General features: G+C 39.7%; 1 protein-coding gene across 3 annotated transcripts in view; it reads left to right on the forward strand.

Moving 5' to 3' along the window:
- Positions 1-21184, forward strand: part of TTC39A (tetratricopeptide repeat domain 39A) — a 59085-nt gene that overhangs the window by 14920 nt on the left and 22981 nt on the right. For all 3 annotated transcript variants that reach the window (XM_080406283.1, XM_080406281.1, XM_080406282.1), the window contains exons 3-12: positions 4668-4799; positions 5467-5543; positions 5986-6053; positions 8941-9005; positions 11442-11541; positions 12540-12605; positions 18984-19092; positions 19738-19805; positions 19936-19995; positions 20775-20936. In XM_080406283.1, coding sequence (XP_080262409.1) covers positions 4668-4799; positions 5467-5543; positions 5986-6053; positions 8941-9005; positions 11442-11541; positions 12540-12605; positions 18984-19092; positions 19738-19805; positions 19936-19995; positions 20775-20936 — 907 coding nt within the window. The remainder of the gene's footprint in view (positions 1-4667; positions 4800-5466; positions 5544-5985; positions 6054-8940; positions 9006-11441; positions 11542-12539; positions 12606-18983; positions 19093-19737; positions 19806-19935; positions 19996-20774; positions 20937-21184) is intronic.

A 21184-nucleotide genomic window follows, 5' to 3' on the forward strand; every position in this document is an offset into this window, starting at 1 on the left:
TGTTATCTTATATATTCTGATCTTTAAAAAGTTTAAAGAGGTTACTAAGGAATGGAAGCCTTTTGTAAGGGCTGTCTTCATAGTGTGGTGAAATGTTCTTACCCCTGTAGAAAAAAAGCAAGTATGAGGTTGTTCAGTGGGATGGAGGAGCTTTCTCTGGAAGCCAATGTAACAAAGGTAGTGTGTGATTGTCAAAGTGAGAGGAGTGAAAAGAGTAAGGGGAAGCACATGGAGGTAGGGTGAAGCTCTAGGCAGTGTTTGATGGTGCACAGTTCTGCAGAAAGCTCAAGCTAGCTATTTATTGTAAAGAGTATCATGAACATGAAGAAGGTCATTATTTCTAGGGGTTTTTTCCTCCTTTTATGCCTGGAGTCCAGAAGAATGTGACTTTTTATAGTCTTTGTAATTAAATACATTGCTGCTAAAACCTGACTTAATTGTTGGTTTCACCTCCTAGATGGAAGAACTTACTAGACTGTGGATTTTGGAGAATGGCTTAGATCAAAAAGGCTCAGGGCTTCTCTTCTCGAGCTGCAGCTTTCTGGCATAGGCCAGACCCAGACCATTCTGGCAGCTTGTGGTAACAAGCGAACCTCCTGGTGGCCGATCAGAGTGGTCTTTTCTAGTTGTGAACTTAATACTGGTGGGGAGTTTTCATAGGAAGCAGGTTTTTATTGGAAAACGATTCATCAAAACAGAGAGGTTTTATGGAAGCCCAAGCAATAGGTCTAGCGGGTTGTTTAGACATGGGTGGAACTTCTGATCAAAGGTGAGGAAAGCCTTCAGGCTCTGGGGGACCACTTTCTCCTGATGTGGTTTAGATTTGGGCTTTGATGTCTCACTGTTGGGTACGCCTGGATGAACGGACTGCTGGCTGGTCTGCGGGAGGGTCTCTCTCACTCTGTACTGTTGAATTTGGTTTACTTGTTAGAATCATCTTGATACTAAATCAAGGCATGGACTTGAACCTGGGATTTCTGTAACCCGGTGATGCATGTCGTGCCTGCTGGATTACTGTAAAAGGATCCACAAAAATATTTTTGGTACTGTGCTTTTGGCAAAAAATACCAGCCCCTGGGTTAATTCTGAAGTCAAACCAAGCCGAGGTTTTTGATTCTCGTACTTCAGCTGGAGGGGAGAGCTGTCACTGTCCTCAAGCAGGAATAAAAGCGTTCTGCAACAGCTCTCAAGAAAGCGCACTGCTACAAGACAGTAATGATTGCACTGTAGTTGGAGAACAGGCATGTGGCATAACTCCCATCACTGCCTAAAGATATTACTTATAATCCTCTTATGCAGTCATGTGATACCAAGTACTGGGATAAGTCATTAATCAGAATATTAGTAGTGTTTATGTCATAAAGGCTTGTTAACTCCAACAATGTCCTGGGGTAAGTGCTGCTGAGGAATCAAAAGAGGAAAAAAAAAAAAAAAAAAAAAGCTGTCAAGTTTCATTCTGTATCCATCCATATAAAATGCAGGCTTTAAAACTTCTAGCAATATGCCAGGATGTTATTGGCAACAGTACTTGCATGGTTAGTATAAATAGTGTAGATAACTGTTACATTTGGTTGCACTTTTACCCACATCCCAGCTCTTGAAAAAAAAAAGAATAATTTGAGTGTTGATAAATACCAGTTGACTAATGATTGTTGATAAATACCAGTTGAATAATGATAAACACCAGTTTACTAATGATAAACATTAATTATTAATAGCAGAATAGATGAAACCATTGGTTAGGGCAGGGGTGATTTGGTATTAAGCAAATTACTGGAGAGGGAAATCCTTCACCATGTATATGTGAAAAGTATCAATTTTCCTATTAGTGCAGTGAATTTAATCTTTTATCTGCTTTGATTTTGAAAACAAATTTCTAGAATTTTGGAAGGGAACTATTTTAGTGCCTTCCCTGTGCTTTGAATTTGAACCTTTGGAAGGGTTTTATATTAACATGAGATGAAGTGTGTGTTTCTGCACCTGTTGAGGCTGGTTAATCAAATGAACAGGAACGCTTTATCAGGCTGGCATTTTATAGTATGCTCTTTTTTTATTTTCTACCTTACGTTATCAGCTTACTGAAAGAATCTTGACATAGGAGGCCAAGACAGTTCTGTCCTGACTCCACTGGATTTTAAACTCATTTCCCTACTGTCTGTCTGTTCTTCTAACGCTGGAGATGAGATGGATGTTAGCATAGTCTGGAGTTCCTAGCACTTATGGCAGTAGGTGATTTCCCAAACTGGCTTTTCTGCTAAATTGTTTAGATGTTGGTTAGACCAGCTTGTTAGGTAAACTGTGGACATGATGAGGGCAACTAGGAATTAAGGACAGCCACAAAACACAGACTGTAGTGGAGTTTAAAGATGTACACTGCAGATTTCTTCAGCCTGCTGTGTGCAGTGTGTATTGGAAAAAGCAACCCTTCATCATCCTATGAAGGTTGGCAAGGGAAGCACCAGATATGTGTGTAACACTGTCTGCACCAATGCTAGGTATTATTTTAATCCCTACATCTCAAAATATATATATACAAAGAAGGTGAGGTTCGTATCATCACTTGAATGTTTCTTTGATGATTTTATTGCATAATGTCATCTGGGGGGCGTTACTTTAGATGTAGACAATGTTATGTTTTGGTTCTGGAAAGCACTAACCAAACGTCAGGGACTCTTGAGGATACTTAAGGGTGTTTTACTCCATCAAGCAAAAGAATTAATGCATAATAATGTATGGATTGTTAGAAAACTTTAAGGGATCCACGTCATCACAGTGAGTTCTTAGATCATTGATTAATGTAGGATTGTCTTAAATTATCCTTAAAATCATCTTTCAGTTCAATCCAGATACCAAACCTGGAGAAGGCAAGTCTATTTCCGGGGAGGAATTAAATGAATTGAGGTGTCTTTATAGTTTGGCTTTTGCCCTTAAAACAAACCGATGGAATCAGGGTGTTTGAGGTTGGAAGAGACCTCTGGAGGTCACAGGCTCAAGCAGGGCCCCCTGGACATGGTTGCCCAGGACCACGTACAGACAGCTTTTGAGTATCTCCAAGGATAGAGACTCTACAAGCTCTCTGGACAAGCTTTGCCAGTGCTCGGTTATTCCAATAGTAAAAGTGTGTTTCCTGATGTTCAGGCAGAGTTTTTGCCTGTGACTTCTGGTCCTGTCACTGAGCACAATGAAAAGAGTCTGGCTCTGTCCCATTTGCATCCTCCCTTCAGGTGTGTGTGTATATATATATATGTGTTATAGGAAACCCCTGAGCTTTCTCTTCTCCAGGCAGAACAGTGTCCCAGCTCTCTCAGCCTTTCCTCATAGGAACGATGTTCCAGTCCCTAAATCATCCTCATCGCCCTTCGTTGGATGTTCTTGAGTATGTCCATGCACTGAGGAGCCTGGAGCTGGACGCAATACTCCAGGTGTGGCCTCAGCAGTGCTGAGCAGAGGGAAAGGATCTTCTGCAACCTGCTGGCAGCAACGCTGCTCTTAATGCAGCCCACTAGCCCTATTTGTGGCAAGGACATGTTGCTGGCACTGCACTTCCTCCTTGAAAGAAAAAGAAAATGAATTGTCTCGTTTTGAGAAAAAAAAACACCTGAAGTACACGTATTGAGAATAGCTGTGCTGAGGGTGGAGATTTTGTTGAAAGGATATCCTTGTTTGACTGCAAGTATTTTTGAATATTCCCTGCCATATAGAACTACCCAATCTATTCTAAAAGTGTACACAGTTGAAATAGCAATTGTCGCTTTAGCAGTCTTTGTCTAAGTTGTGCTGTTTGTCAGGGGTGGATTAGCAAGGTCAACAGAGAGTTTCTGTGGCAGGAATCCATCTGAACTTGCCCTTCAACATATTTCCCAAGTCATCTTTATTGGGCCTGTACGCCTGAAGGTATTTTGATTCATTTGCAGAGGATTATACTGTACATAGGTACTGGCTGAATGCTGTAAATGTGTTCAATATATAAACACCTCTTCCTGCCAGAGGAAAGATGCTGGCAGTGGCTGGATGTGCGAGTTAATTGTTTTCCTTGCACTAATACCAAAGTTTTTGGCTTTCTTCAAAAGGGGAACTATCTGAAATCGCACAGAATAATACAGAAGTTGAACAGATTGGGGTGGAGGGTTAGCAAAAAGGGCAAGGAAGAAAAAGCTGTAATGTTTGACATAGACTGGAATGCTTCTGTTGGGAAGATTTGTTTGAAGAAGATTCTACTTTGACCATGGTTATAGTATTGGATTACTTACCTCCTTGAGTCTGTCCTTAGTAACTCTCCTAAATTAGAAGAATGTCTGGATTTGTGTCGCGTGTTGCAGTATTCATTAAATACACCAGTAAAAAAACAAACAAAACACACGATTCTGTCATTCCTGAATGGTCAGCCACATGGTTAGTTCCTGTGCTTTATGTATGTTAAATACCTATCCTCACCTCAGGATTGGAACATATTATCACAGTTATTGAAACCAGAGTGGTAGGCATGATTTCCTATACAAATCTTGGTCTATAATGTTTCTTAATTAATTTGCATGTCCTTTGTGTTTGATTTCTAGTTCATGTAGAGCTTGATCATCAGGCAAATACACTTCTAGAATTGCATTTGTTTTTTAAAAGTAATAATACCATCAAATCAGCTGTGCTTTGCATCTTGTGGTTTTTTTCAGAACTAAAGACAGTATGTATCACGCGCTGACTTACGCCACCATACTGGAGATGCAAGCTATGATGACGTTTGATCCTCAGGACATACTGAATGCAGGAAACACAATGAAGGAAGCTCAAGCCACCTGTCAAAAGTAAGTGTGGCGCAATTCAGTCAATGAATAGTCCCTTCATGGGAAAGTTTTGAAAGACATAAAGGCTAAAAAAGGACACGTAATTTCATAGACTCATAGGAAAACTGAGGTTGGAAGGGACATCAGGAGGTCTTCTAGTCCAGCCTCTTGCTTGAAGGAGGTTCAGTTATGAGGTCAACAGGGTTTTCAGTGGTCTAGTCTTGAAAACTTCAGTTTACTGCAGTATCTTTTTTTGTCAGTTAGATTTTTGTCATATCTGTAGCCCCAGTTCTGCACTGTCTGGAAGTTATTTACGGTTTACAGACACTGCAGAATCTTCCCATTTGGTGATGGCTATACTGTAGCTAGCTGTCTTTGAGTCAACTGTACTCCCACTTCTGTACACGCATGCGCACGTACACACACAGAAAATAAATCAAAAAGCACCCTTGTCCCCTTCCTTCACCAAGGCAGATTTCTGCACGTGAAAGGTAAAAGATGGATCCCAGGAGGACCATGCTGACTAAGTTCTGTATGAAATATGCTGAAGTTTGTGTGTGTGGTAACATGACAGAGGGTTGGTGAGCACTAGAAATATGTTAGTGAGTGTATGGGTGGCCAGCTGAATGATACGGTTCTCTGTTGTTGATGCTTCATGTTCAGAATGACCAAACTCACTTTTCTACAGATTTAGGAAGAAATCTACAGTAGCTGATTCTATCAACAACCTTGTGCATAGGCAAAGCCTTGAACACTTCACTGAAGGTAACGTCATCCCTAACACACACAATGTTTTCCTCTTCTTCTTTTTTTTTTTTTTTTTCTTTTCAATCTGCAGTTTGAATTGTGTAGAATTGTTCACCCAGAGTGTTTTTGCAGATTTTGAGTTCACTGACAAAATCAATGATTTGGCATGTGCTGGATCAGTGTCTTGGCAATTGCTGTGTTACCAATGCCTAGAAAGTTTCTAGATCCAGGAATTCCTGGAAAGCACCAGAGAAATTCCTGCAAAATTTCTGTACCTGTGTGTCATTTCTGTTTGGGGTTACCTCAGCAGTCTAGAACTAAGCACTATAGCAAATTTTGAAAAGATTTTTCTCAGTTTGAGCTTTGTGATCTTATTCCTATCTATATTAATGAGCTAAGTGGTTTTTAATTACTTTGTGTCTGATTTATTTGTTTTCTTACCCTCATCACGTGATGCCAGAGGAAATCCATGCAGAAATCTGCTATGCTGAATGTTTACTTCAGAGAGCAGCACTCACATTCCTCCAGGTATGGATTCCTGTGTGGCTTTTTTGGAGGGGGGAAGAAAAAAGTGCATACTATACAGGTTTCTTTTCTTAAAATTAGTGAAATGGTAGAAGACCCTAGTTTGACCTAGTGGTGTAGGAGTCTCACCTGGATTTTAAATCTGGATTTTATCTGGACCATCTGCTGATGAGATAGTAGAATGTGGGTTTTTTTATCCCTAATGATTATCTAAAAATCCTTATGTTGATACACGTAGCACTGAGTCCCCTATGATGCCCTTCTCCAGCCCCTTTTGAATGTGTGCAATTAACAGCAGTAAGCACCGATTTTTAAACACTGTGTGCTATCGAATTAAAAAAAAAAAAAAAAAAAAAGAGATGGTCATTGAAGCTGTGCTATGCTAGAATGCAAGCAAGACTTTCAAGACTTTTGTTTCAGACAGGTTGGTTTGCTTTCCCAAGGCTACTTTCTCACTTGTTTGCTCTTGAACAACTAGTATGGTCTGCGTAGCTATTAGGCTCCACACATGCTTTTTGCTAAACAGTGCTGCCTGTCTTTAAAAAAAAGGAGATCTCTCCCTCTTCTTTGAATTTTATCTGTCTGTACTAATGAAGCTTGATTTGTTTGATGGATCAACATTAGCAATACTTACTTGGGCTTCAGCTTGCGATTTAGATTGTTAATCATAGTTGAAATAACTGATTTTTTTCTTCCTGATTTGGCTGTACTTGCTACATGACAGTGGGATTGCTCCATCTTTGCAGAAGGGATAATAAAAGTCACGTTCACAAAGGGCTTCTGCTTCTTGGATCAAAGATGCTGATTGAGAATGAAATGCAAGTGGTGATTTTATAATTGTTGGGAGTTGCCAGATGGGCTCTGATTTATGTTGTTTATGATAATTTACGAACCATGTAACCCTTTTCAGCAATCTGCTGTGCCCCTCTGCTAGAAACTACTGCTTCATAGAAAAAACAGTAGTCAGAGTAGTTTCTTCTGAAGGTTTTTAGAGTGCTGACGATGGTGACTTTATGGTAGGATGATGGACTTTGAAGTGGCCAGGGTGTAGCCACCTATTTCCATATTCCTTTGGGATCCTTTGGGATTAGTAGCCTCTAGCACTGAGCACAGTTTGGTTGATATCAGAAGCTATGGAAGCAAGGTTTTTCAGAACTTCTTCATTGTGCCTGTAAGAAAAGAGTGTTTCAAGGCAGTGCCTCTTGTTTTTAAGCACTATTTTCACAGGCGTCTGTTTTTAAAAGCATTTATAGGTATGTGAAAGATTTAAGAGTAAGAAAATAATTTCTTGTCCTGTTCTGCATAAAGAATGTCTGTGTATTTGCTTCCTCTTCTATTCTGTGTTTAATTTTTCATGAACACATGAACTGGTTTTAAAAATTAAACAAACGCACTTGGTTCCAACAGCTATTGAAGTGGGTTAGATTTGAAGCTTAGTGTCAATGTCCACATCCAGTTGAAAACACATTAAAATTAGTTTCAGGATTTTTCAAGGGCTGTACTATTCTCACATTATTTATCTCTGTTGTTGGTATCATGAGTATTCTGAATTTAAACATTTTTAAACCATCTTCTTTCCTCTTTCCATTTTCCATTCAAAGGAAAATAGAACTGAACCTTTACATATGGTTAGGTATGCTGTACCTCACCCCAGCTGCTAGTTAAAACCTGACTTTCTTTTCCTACAGAACAAAGGAAAAAGGAAACGCATTTTTCTGCGGTTATTTCTTTTGCATGTGATTGGGATTCAAGTCTCTGGGGATGTATCATCAGAAATTACATGCTCATTTATGGTTACAGTTTCTGTCCTCAGTTATCATTCTTGATGATGTTGCTGAAGGATGACTGTAAAGGACGTAGGCTGGTGGTGGTGTTGCAGGCTGCAGGAGTAAGCCCTGCTCTTCAGTTCAGGTCATTAGGCTTCCTATACTAGTTTATAGAAAGCAAAGTCCGGAAGATGTTGAACTAACTTTGATTGGATTGAGTTATCCTCCTGACTTACAGAAGGATGGAAAGCTCTTGGAGGCAGGTTCTGTCTCTGTTTACATACCGATGAACACAATTGGGCCAAATGTTCATCTAACCTATGCTGTTTTCTCCACGATGCTTTATACAGCCTCTTAAAATACCATCACAGAAAGATCATCTCCTAAATCACAGGTAGTCTTCCTATCCCAAAGTAACAGCAAGTATCAAAACAAGCCAGAATGACAGATTATATGCAATGAGTGAGGCAAGAAACTGACACCAGAAAGTTTCAAGACTGAAGAGTTCTCTGTTCAGGTTACAACTGTAAACTAACGGGCCCCCAGATACGCTTTACTGTAAGTTCTCGGTGCGTTATAGCTTGTAGTGTAACATGTTACCACGCTAGTATGGATCTCATAGATACTTGAGTATTGAGACCAGAAAAAAGCATATCCTGCAAAGCTTTACTTTTCCTTGTTCCTTTTTAGGATGTGTAACTATATTCTGTAGGCTTCTGAGGATGGGCAGTTATTCGTATCTGGTGCTGAGTCAGGAAATGCTCAGACCTTAACTGTGCTGAGGGACAAATGACAGAAAGGTATTTTTTGAAAGAGCCACAAATGCATGTAACTTAGGTGCCGCTCATTAGCTTTGTACCTGTGTTCAGTACTGCAAGTTCAGATGGTCCAAAGGTCACAAGGGCTAAACTAATCACAGAAGACATCAAAATAAAGTGTACATGATTGAACAGAGTGAAAAATATTTTAATATAGAAAGGAAATCCTAAATCTGTGTATTGTTTCTCAGAGACTTACATTGTCTGTGTCATGACAGTTACGTTCAAGACACGTTCATCTCAAGAAGACAAAAGCCCTTTATGTGCTTACAAATTCATGTTGCTAACGTGTTTCCATTCTAACAGGATGAGAATATGGTTAGCTTCATAAAAGGAGGCATCAAAGTCCGAAACAGTTACCAAACATACAGGTAAGTTAGAGTGATGATGTGAATAAGTGTATTCTTTCAGTAAAAAATGCTGACAGTCAAATAGTCCAATTTGCAAATTAATTACTGTTGTATTTATTGCAGCCTTTATTGTGGGCCTCATGTCTATAGCCTTTCTCAGCCCACACAAATTCCTCCTTTGCCTAACAAAGGACGTTGATATTATGGTTGATTTGGATTGTAAAGATAGCGGACCCTAACGCTGTTAACTCCCAAGGTTTGCCTACTTCAAGTACTATATCCTTGAAATTATGTCAAAAAATAACTTTTCTAAATGATGTAGTGCTCTGTGTCTGTATAGCACAATTTGGAGGTCTTGCAGTCATTAGGCACAAGTAATGACATTTCTTTATAGTTCAAGATGCACTTTTTGGAACATTCAAAACCAGTAGCTGAAGCACAAGTAATTCTATAATAAATGCATGAAACTAAAAGAAAATTAAGAGACAATAAACTGAAGAGCTTGCAATGAAAAGTGTAAGTGGCTTCAAACAAAGATTAAACAAATTTCCAGGAAACAGGTTTATAGGGGCTAGTTAACATAGTAGAGCAGATGCAGTCTCTCTGCATCATGAAGTCCCTGAACAGACAATTCCTAGAGGTTGCTTTTCCAAGCGTATACCACTGTCTGAGTGAAATTTTTGCTTAGCTGGGCTTTTAATCTACTTAAATATGGCAGTTGTTCTACTCGAAAGAGAAAGCATGTGCTATTGGAAATGATAAGCAGAGTTGCTTATCTGAACTCACAATATGCCCATTACTTAGTGTCTGCAAACCAAAAACATCTGCTTAAGCAGATTTCTTTTCATCTAGGAAGTTACGGAGAGCTACTTTCAATATACACAAAAGCTTTTGAAGTACAGTAGTAAATTCTGAAAATTACATTAAGATGTACACCATGGGAAGGATAATCAGTTGTGCCACAGTAAATTAGTATATGTAAAAGCAAAGTGTTATAAATCTAGTAGCCCTTAGGTGGTCTTCTGCAAAAGAATGCTAATAACTTGCATATTATTAAAACATGTATTTTAACAAAGGGAAAGTTTGTATGTGAGATTGGCAGTTGTGTTTTTTGTACTGTACCTTTGATGTAGGAAGAAATAATTGTTTGCAGTTTTGGTGAGAGCGTGGTGCAACAGGTTACAGAGAAAACAATGAAATACGGAAATGGGACTTCACTTGTTTTGATTGATCGGTATTTTTACAACATAGTTTCCGATATAAAAAAAGTCATCTTTCCTTTCCCCACTGTCAGCAGTACTGCTTGATAATCTGCAACAACAGTAACACTGAAAAGACAGGAGGAGTAAATGTTGCAAAGATAGAATTTTTAAAACTCTCTTTCAGGGAGGGAAAAAGATGGAATGAAATAGAACAAAATTCAGAATGGAACATTTGCTTCTTGTCAGTGAATAAAAAGTATCAGAAAACTTCACAGTAGTACAGATTTATATGAATAATTTTAAAAACTGAAAGCTAAATATGCATCATGTTTTGTTTTATTTTAGGACTTTAAATCTGGGCTCAGAACAGCCACAAAAAGTCACATGTCTAGCAGACACAAAACAGCATCCAGTCCAGTTTCTCCAGAAGTATACTGAAAGAGGGAGAGAGATGACAGTGTCTGTATTTGTGTGGGTTGAAGGCAACTCTAAATGCAGGTCCATTGTAAAGGCTGCAATTACAATGAATAGTCCTATATCTGTTGATAACAACCAGCAGATAAAAACATGACAGCCTGCACACAAGTATATGGCTGCCATTACGACAGTGTTTTTCTTTTCCTACTAATCAACAAAATAAATTAAAATAGTAGTGTGAAAAACACATAGCTACAGAAAGCTTGGAGACAAAACAGATTCAAATCCAGCTGGATTACACAGGGAAACTACAAGGGAACACTACAAAGTTGAGATCTATGAAATTTAGAAGAATAAGTGAAAAGTAAATTCCGTTATACCTGCCCGTTTAAAAATATTTCTTACAATTGTCTTCTCCTGTAGGTAACAAAGTGTTCTTTTGAATGAACATGCACAGAAAGAGAACATCTAATCCAGGGATTAGTGAAACTCAAATCAAATTTGCTAGTTTAAACTTCCTGCATTGCCCCATTGTATCTTCTCACAGTTGTAACGGTTAGTGTTGCTCCCAGCAGCCACTGTAGAAATATTTTCAGGCAAAAATACTGCATCTGTTTGACAGGAATTCATCTCCAGGACTCCATATATTTAAATTGATAGTAATGTGACATAAATGTTTTGTAGATAAGTCCAACAAAATGTTGTTCACATGGATGAGATGGCAAATTGACCTTTTTTGAACTACTATGTCATTTGAGATAATTGGGTTACTTTCTTACTGAATTGTAATTAATCATTTTATTTACTGACAAAGTAACAGAATCTTGCGCGTTTTCAGGGAGCTGGACAGTCTCATACAGTCTCCGCATTATGTCAAAGGAGAGAACCATCTTCATTTTGAGGGAGGTGTCAAACTTGGAGTTGGAGCATTTAATCTGGTATGTACTAACTGTTCTTCTCTTGAGCTGAAGTCCTGCAACCTCCTGAAAATGATCCTAACTTAAATATGTGTTTAATCAGTGTTACTAATCATATGGTTAAAATCAGGTGTATGCACTGACACTTGCAGGATCCCAGTGCCTGGTCTAAGAACACCAGGTAGTAATACACTTTAGAAATAAAAGAGACCACTATCTGCAGCATGGGCAACACCGCCTTGTGTGCGCGGACCCGCTCGTGCATCTTCATGGGGAGATTATCAGGGTGTTCATTAGCCAAGTGACCAATGTTTGGGAGGCACTTGGAAGGGAAGATGTTACGATCTCATGAGAAGAGACCCACTGGGATGGGGGCCAGGAGAAGCCTTGCGCAGAAGCAGCTGTTGCCTGTGTGTGTTGACTTCCACTTACTGTTTAACAGGCACTTGGGAAGCAACCAGGGACTTGGCTGTTAGCAGGGCAGCTGGTGGGACAGGGGACATGAATGGGGCCTGGGGTGCTGCTCAGGCCACTTTTGGCCGTTGGTGTTTGTGTTCTGGTCGGAAAGCAGGTGGTGAAATGGTACAGGATGGTTCCTGCTATGTCAGAGAGGCACTGACCCAGAGATGGTGAGAGGTGATGTGGTTATTCAGGTGATGGGCGGGCTGCAGAAAGTGCTTGGTGCTTCTCCTTGCTTGCGTGACTTTGTGTGAGTCTGGAACATGCCCAAATGTTATATTTACTGCACAAATGACAAATCTGTCATGTGCGGTATGCATCCAGTATCTCTGAAACATCCAAGAAGTAGTAGAGTTACTAAGCATGTGCTGTGTAAACGTATTTCTGTGCGGGGAATCCTGGAGGCACAAGGTCCCTATATTAAACAGATATTTATGTTCAAATTGCATGCAAAATATAGTAGGTGTATATATTTACCCAGAAAATCATCAGGAGGCAGCTGGCAGCTGAGAGGCAGAAAGTCTTAAGTTACTGCATAACTGTTGCATTTCTTTCTATAGACATTGTCCATGTTTCCTGCACGGATTCTGAGATTACTGGAGTTTGTTGGATTTTCTGGAAACAAGGTAAATGTGAACTAAATAGTATTGGTACATTCCCCTCACTCTGAAATTAAAAAAATGGAGACAGGAGTTTCTCTCTTCTTCCTCACGCTAGCTGTAACCCTCTGAAACACTCCAATTGGGATCACACGTGCGCATCGTTGGCACTGATGCTTTCATGCAGCTCAGTTTTCCTTTGTGTTTTTGTCTGAACTGGTACACTTTGAAGGTTGTGATACCATTGCTCAAGGATGTTACAGTTCTGAAACATGATAAATACAATGGTTAAATACAATTATGTTGACATATTTTTTAGTTACTTGTCTTCTGATGTATGCTTGTGCTTAGAAATCCATTGTCAAAAGTGTATTCTTAACCTTTAATATATTAGCTTACTTATTAGTTACTGTCGTTATGGTATCTGAGTGTCCCTGACAGGTTCCTGTGTGACATCCAGCTGGGAAAAAAAGATTTAATTTCTGATATTTTTTTTTCCTCCATGTCTTTAATAGCAAGTGGTAACTTGAGTGTGGCACCTAAATTCTCTTTGCCTGAAAGAGTAAGTGCTTTTTTGCCTAGAGAGTAACCAGTCTGACCTGTGTTGTTTGTGCATGCAGTTTAAGGACAGAAGTTCAGTAATGAAGCACCAGTAAATTCACGTGAACCTCAGTTATTCTGCAGGACAGGTGCACCAAAAGTGCTGTGTTAGTTTTTTGTGGATTTGTTTCAAAATAGGATGCTAAATTGATGAGAATATCTTGGCCTTGATACCCTGCACCTGCCCTTGTCTCTCATTCTACCAGCAGAACATGAGATGCATTCAGATTTGGGTTCCTGGATTAAGAAAACACAGTTTGTTTAACCTAAACCACTAGTCACATTTCTTTCCTAAATGCTAGGTAAGGTAAATGTTTGATGTCCTGCAAACACAACAAAAACTGTATAAACAAGTTAAAATGTCACTCTCTTGTAATGCTTTCTCTTTACAAAACAAGTTTCAAGGAGAATCAGGGCTGCAACCTTATGTGACAGTTGAATGAGTGTCATCACCATTTTATTTGTTTACAGGAAATATCTTATGATTATTTATATGAAAATAAAATATCTTGTTTAAAAGCAAGGAGCTTCTGGCAGAACGTGGATTAGAACTTGGAAATTTCCAGGAGCTGTTTCACAGGCAGTAGAGGCAAAAATCAAATAGTTCTGCCTGTCAGTTACAAAAATGAAGAACATCTAAAGCAAAATATTCTTCTAGAAATGTAAAGGCAATTCAAATTCATATACCAGCAGAGTTCTGAGAATACTTTGCTGAACACTCATTACTGCAGATGAAAATTGTCCCTCTAATTGAATTTCTGTTGTTTTCTTTTGGCCCTGGGATTTCTTGTATGGCTATGAGTGGGCTGATATTTGTGTTGGTGAGTCAGCTCTTGTTCCAGATTTTTAATAACTCACTGAGACATGACCTAGATTACCATAAATTTAAGCAAAAACCTGTTGTCTGTGCACCATAAAAAAGGAGTATTTTAAACATGTTGATCAAAGCTCATTGGTGGCCATTTATTTTAACATCCCAACAAAGGCTTTCTGCATTTAACATTTGTCAGTCAGATGCCTAAAACCAAAAGCAAAATTGCCATTGCCATCCTTTCCAGTGGTGGTTTTCCAAAGCTTGCAAGAGGAAGCTGTCCCCTGCAGTACAGGCAGGAGTCTAGAGGGTGAAAGGAACAGTGACAGAGAAGAGGGAAAGTGATGCATGCCATGTGCTGCACCCCATCCAGATGAAAGGAGTTCGGAATACATCTGTGTTTGATCTTGCAGTCTTTTCCATTAAATGCTGGTGGTGACCATCAGGTTGTGCAAAGAACAAAAGAGCTGTGATTAATGCCTTGAGCTGTTTACAGTTACCTGAGAGAGCTACAGTGCACTGGGGGACAGCTTGCTTTTGTTGTGGATCATGTGTTTATTAAAACTGGATGTAAAATTGCATTGTGATATCTTCCACGATACTAACCTGCCTTGAAGCCAGCAAATTTGCCCCTAGGGACTCTTCCTGTCTCTTGGACATGTCACGTCTGATAGTAAATGAGGACATGCCCAAAGCTTCGTTAGTTCCTAAGCCATTTGTGGGCACTGTAGACAACATGATCAACTTAACAGCAGTCTGGAGTCTCAAAATAGTAGCTAGGATAAGATCAAGAAATTATAAAAGTAGCCTGAGGCCTTTTTTGTTCCCTTCCAGTCCAAGATGTACCAGTTGTGCCCTTCCCACTGTTCAAGCTCCTTTCACCGATATCGTTAGTTAAAATACGGGCTTGTTTGTGTTCAGTGGCATAGGGCCAGTGTTTGGGCATTGGGGTTCAATGCAGTTTTGCCCAATTTCATGAGGTTTTGTGGGCAGAGGTATGCATTACACACCGCTGGGCATGCTGCGCTGGTGAGGCACGCCTGCCTTACTCACTGGGCAATAGATGGAGTGTGTGTCCCATCTGGACTTCGTGTGTTTAACAATAACTAACTTCTGGTGTCAGATCAGAAGGGTCCTTGCAGTATCTCCCATGTAAGCACTGAACCCTTCTCACTGACTCCGCCAGGTCTCAGGCTAGTATTTACTCTTGTTCTTATTTGGGAAATGATTTCAAATCCTGTGTTGCTAAACTGTTGAAAAGTTTGACATGAGTCCACCATATGTTAAGTGCAATTTGTCAGGGGGTCAGATGACAGCCTGATTTCAGGTGAAGACAGGGAAACTTTGAGATGAAACCAATTTCTTTCAGATTGTACTTTTTGATGTGGGAGGACATTTTTCCCAAAGCAGCTGAGCCGAAGGATACGTGTCGATTTGTAATAAATCGACTTCACTTTTCCACTATCACCAACAGAATTGCGTTTTGGTCTCTTCTGCAAATTTTAAATGAAGATTAAATCTAAAATTACTTCAAACAATACATTCAAATGCCTCGTCTACCAGTTTCATTAGTTCTTCGTAAAAGCTGTTAGTAGTATCGATCCTCCTTGCTAAGCCTGCAGTCATGTGATCAGGTTATGGGACTTTGCTTTGCTTTCGTTGTCAAGATCCCTAATTAAGAGAGTCATTTAAAAATACCAGTAAAGAGCTTTCACTTCAGGAAAGTAGATGGATTCTGGTCAGTGACAGCTGAAATAAGTACAGACCAGTCTCAGCGTTGTCTGATAATGGATTTGAGCATTGTCTGTGTTCATCCTGCATTCACTCTGGGAATCCCCACTGCTCATGTGAACGCCAGAGCATTGGATGTCGTGGGACAAGGATTAAATCAGTGAGATACTGATGGAATGTAATGTAGTGGCAGTCTTGGGGAATGAAGAGGTTGTGGGATGTTATGAGCAACTGGCACGGAAAGGTGAGAGTTAGCATATTGGATCACATTTGCCTCTAAGAAGTGCCATGGCTCCCTGCTCTGTGTTATACCTTATGCCCTTCAGAGTAATTTACGTTTTGTGTGAAAACAAATGCTAAATGTGTTAATGGCATTTAAGTATTTTGCAGAAATGACTAGAACTCATTGCCTTGACACCTGTTTTATATTTCTGGTTGGAACTTTGGAATCTATTGTAGCAAATATGCTGCGACTTTGTTCAGAAGCTCTTTCCTGGTGTTCTGGGATTGCTCGCTTCACCTGTGGCACAGGTGTGGGAGATACTTCTGGGTTGGTTATGGTTAGAAGGTGTGTCCTGACAAATACAGGATGGTCACTTAGTGACCGGCAGCAGTGAGTGTAGTTTGCTTACAGAGTTTCTCCTTAGGCTCAAGTAGTCGCTGCTTGTGATCTGGTTCTGAGATCCTCCGTGTGATCCCCGGTGAGGATTACATGGGGGTATTGCCCAACTCATGACACCTCACTTAGCTGATTAGGTTGGCCGGCTAATCTCCGTAGGCTCCCTGCGGAGAAAGAGTAGGTGCTTGTAAAGGTGTGTCATGCTGTCTGACCCAGGCTTCTGTGCCGTGCAGGAATACTCTGTCTCTGCCAGCCACAGGGGGGGCCCAGGGGGGCGGGCTGGCTGAGCGTGGGATCTAAAACGTGTTTCCCAGCGACACCCTTCATCGTCCCATCTTCCTGGGGATCTCCTCGTAACAGAAACGGTTCGCAAGAGTGTTTTTGAGGAGAAGCAGCTTTGTTACAGCCTTTTCTACAAGCAAGCATTGTAGTACTAGTAACAACTGCTTCTGGATCTCTCTTTTTCACACTGTGTTCACTGATTATGCTGCTTTAATATAGAAGGTTTGGAGTATTCAAGTGGCAGAGTGCAAAGTAAGCATTCTTCAGCACCTGTACTGGGCAGCATAGGATTATGAATGTACCACAGAGTGAACTAACTGGCTTGGTGAGCTTCCCGTACCTCCTGTGTAACTACTGCTCTTAGGAATTCAGGCCCAAATATGCCAGATTTGCAACGCTCTTCTGACGAACAGGAGATGTTCTTAATCCAGTGACTCCACAATTACGGCTTTCCAGGATGCAGTCACATGTAGGTGGGTGTGGGTCGCGTTCCTTGTGCATATAGATAATAACTTTGTGGTTCTCTCTACTAAGATACATTTCTGCGGCTAAAATACATAAGTGAGATCAACTTGACAAAAGCTTAAATTATTCTATATGACTAATAAAATCTGTTTCTGTATCATTCTTCGTGCTATTCAAAGATGTGATAAGCGTTCATTTTATATGTATTTTTATGTTCTATGGAAGATGATGAACACTGTAAAGGCCTGGTACTGATGTCAGTGAAGGCTCAGTGAAATATCCAGCCTGAAGATTTTTCTCTTCAAAAAAAATGTACTTTGGAAATCTAATTTGGAATTTTTTTCTGCCAAAATTCATTCCACAGAATGTTTTGTCTTACTTTTACCTCAGAGTGTTGTAGTGGTACTTCTTTTTAAAAAATCCAAATATTTGTGGTTTTCATCTGGCCAGTTTAAAGAAGCTGGATAGATCATATTTTGTTACTTACCTGTATCAATCAAACTTTTTGCTCTTGGCAGAAATTGAAGTTGGCTTTATTTTGCAGAGTGCTTGATTTCCATTAAGTCATTGATTTTCAGTAATGATTTTACTATCTTCTAATTTCTTTTGAAGTGGCATGCAAGTCAGAATTTTCACTATTTTGTCCTGGCTAGTTGTTGTACTAATTGACATGCAAATATGTGTGTAATGGTACCTTTCCCTGTAACAGTAATTGATGTAATAAGGTAAGATTTAAAAAAAAAAAAAACACACAAAATAGCTGATTTATGTGAAAACACTTAAACACACTAGTTAAGTGAAAAAGTACATGTATGATGAAAATTAGAATATAATTACAGGCTTCTGGGTTTACACAGTAAGTGGTAAGGGTGAGGTAGTGTAACATCCCTCTGTCAGCAAGGACGCCCAAAAGATGAAAATCTGTTTTGAGGTCATGCTCTGAGCGCTCTCTCTGATACCTTCTGCAGTGGCTCCGATAGATATTCCTCAGGGCCCCTATTTATAGTGTAGTTGGTTTGAAAGGATGTCCTTATAGTCACATACATCATGTTCCAGTAACTTTCCATTGCAGTTACAGTGTTAACTTTTAGGCAGAATTTTCCCCAGCTCACAGTGGATGTCTTACTGTGCATATTTACTAGTAGGCAGATCTCATGTATAGTATGTTTGCATATTTATGTTCTTGCTGTTGATACCATGGAACCAGTCCTATAATGGACTGCTAAATGCTGTTGTCTCGGGAGCTTGAATCCTTAAGGTTGGTTATCAGTCATGTTCTCACTGAATATGAATACAGCATTGTATTTGTTTTAGTTCTCCCCAAAGGCAACAGAAATGCTCTTTTTATCATATTTTTCCACCGGTGGTAGTGAGCCAACATCATTGCAAAGCTTCTTTTGTTCTTAGCATACTTAAAAACCAGCCTTTTGACCTGTCATCTTTTGCCCTGCTAGTTGCAGATATTTTTTTTCCTTGGTATCTTTAACTTGCTTATGTAGTGAATAACAACAAACACGGATACACTGCGCAATGGCGATATGTGTTATTTGCCTTGCATTTCAAAACTGGTTTTTGTTTCTGGAATGCTGTTTAGCAGCACTTGGGTGTTGGTGATAAGTTGACTCACTTTCTCTTATGTTAATCATGTAATACATCCCAGGTTGCTGCTCTGTCACCTGATGTTTTCCAGGCTAAGCTGTAACTTCATGAAAAACTGTTAGATAACTTCATATGTGTATTCTCATCTTTGATTGCTATGTAAGCAATGTATGTCAGTGCATTTAGGGAATTTGGTGATTGAGCAATCTGTAGAAGGCACTGCAGAAGTTACCAAACTAGCAAAACACAATTTGGACTCCTTTCCAATACTTTCCCCTCCTCACCTCTGTTTGCACAGGAGCATGGTCTGCTGCAGCTTCAAGAAGGAGCATCATCATACAGCTTTAGGTCGGTGCTGTGTACCATGCTGTTGCTTTGCTATCATACTTTCATGACCTTTGTGTTAGGTAAGATTGTTTATAATAACTCTTGGATTTGATTAGTTCTTGTGGGACACGGAGGGGAAAAAGATGATTCCATCACCTGTTTGTTGGTGAATTGTTTGTTCATGACCAGATTAAACATCACTCATTTGCGAGTAATTTTACAGTAGTGGTCATAACTGAAGGGAGTGTCTTAATCTTCAAGATGGAGATTTGTTTAACACATAAGAAGGGAAACGATGGGGATAGCAAAGGAAATTGTGAGAACTAAATCCGTCTTTAGTAGTCAGGTGCAGTATTTGGGAGGTTAAAATAATGGCTGTAAGTGATGGCTTCCTTAATACTTTGTTCATGTTTATATGTCATCCCTCAATTTTTTGGGAGGTGATACCTTCTCGCTGAGACATACTTACCTGTTATCTCTTGCTAAAGCATTTTACAAAACGTGTTTTTCTATGCATAAGTGAGTTTTCAAGTCAGTAAGCATGATGTTGTTCAGGTCTTCCCACCTGCTGACTTAGTGCAATACCAACCTGTATTTATGCCTTACTTGTCAGGAAGAGGAACTTACCTATTGGCCAGATGAGAATGGTTAATCAGTACCTTGCATTCCTGTTCTTTTTTATTTTTTCTTACTGTTTTTATCACTTGCATTTTTATGCATTCTAGGGACAGGAAAAGGAAATGTTGAGGAGGCAGAAAGACTACTTAAGCCTTACTTGGCTCGCTATCCAAAGGTAAAATGAATCATAATTTAGTTTGGTGTGATCGTTTAATGTTTTCTTGCCAAATAACAAAGATCTAGACTGTGTGGTCATCTTGAAAACTGTTATAGAATACTTGTATTTTTATTATTATTTATTACAGGGAGCCATATTCCTGTTTTTTGCAGGCAGGATAGAAACACTAAAGGGTAATATTGATGCGGTAAGTAATCCTTTTGCTCTTGGGAAAGTTATGTTTCAGAAGCTTTAGAAAAACTCCTCTGGGAGCAATGTTTCCTTTTTTGGCTTATGCTTCCTGTGGCTTTGGCCTTATATGTAATTTATAGTTTATGAATTACAAATAGGAATTTTGAAAACTAATTTGTCTGGCTTGTTTGACCAGCTTACTTTGCTACTCTTCTGAATTTCTCATGATAATCTGGTCTATCAGTATTAATGACATGGTTTTCTCGTTGTCTTTCCTATCCTGAAGAAAGCTGTAGCTTTAATAACATCCAGTGGTAATCATTTGCCTTCAGCCTGAGTGGAGAGCCATACAAGACTTGAGAGAATTAGGGAGGTGAAAAATGCCTGTCCAAAGTACTCAGAGACAGAGTATCAGCTGGTGTGCAGCGTGGTCGCTCCCTTGAAATCTGTGGAGCTGCAGCAATAAATGTCAGCTGAGCATTTGTCCTCTGACTTTAGTTTCCTAATTTCCCTAGACACAAACTTTCATTTTGCCTATGCTTAGAACTTAATATAGCTTCCAGGAACGGGGAGCTCTGTGGCAGGGGTAAGCTTGCTTAACACCAGGATGACTGTGGAGCCAAGAATCTTTTGTGTGAATCCAACAAACATGATTTTGGGGAATACTGGGCTGTTAGTAATTTGGAAATTGCAGGAGCTGTGCCAGCAGATCATGGAGTGCCAGTGCCTATTACAGCACTGGTGTATGAGCATTTACACATGATTAAGGCAGTGTTTGGAAATCTCTTTGTTCAGGCAGTTAATAGATATGAAGAATGTTGCGAGGCTCAGCAATATTGGAAGCAGTTTCATCACATGTGTTACTGGGAGCTCATGTGGTGCTTCACCTACAAGCGCCAGTGGAAGATGGCTTTCTTCTACGCAGACCTGCTAAGCAAAGAAAACACTTGGTCAAAGGTAAGTTAAGCAGAACAGGAGACTGGAAGGCCCTGTAGTGTCTATTAACTTTCAACCAGATTGAGTTGACTTTTTGTAGCTTTGAAGATTAAGATTGTAAAACAAAACCTGGTCTGCTGTGGCTCTTCTAGAACAATGTGTATTGCAGACATTCAAACCTGAACAGATTGTGGGCAAACAAAAATGTTTTGGGCCTGACTTGTAGATGAAGAACAGCTTGTTAAAGGTGTTCTGCTGTGTATTGACTG

Source organism: Falco punctatus (assembly GCF_963210335.1).
Source record: "Falco punctatus genome assembly, chromosome: 11".
Classification (NCBI taxonomy): Eukaryota; Metazoa; Chordata; class Aves; order Falconiformes; family Falconidae; genus Falco; species Falco punctatus.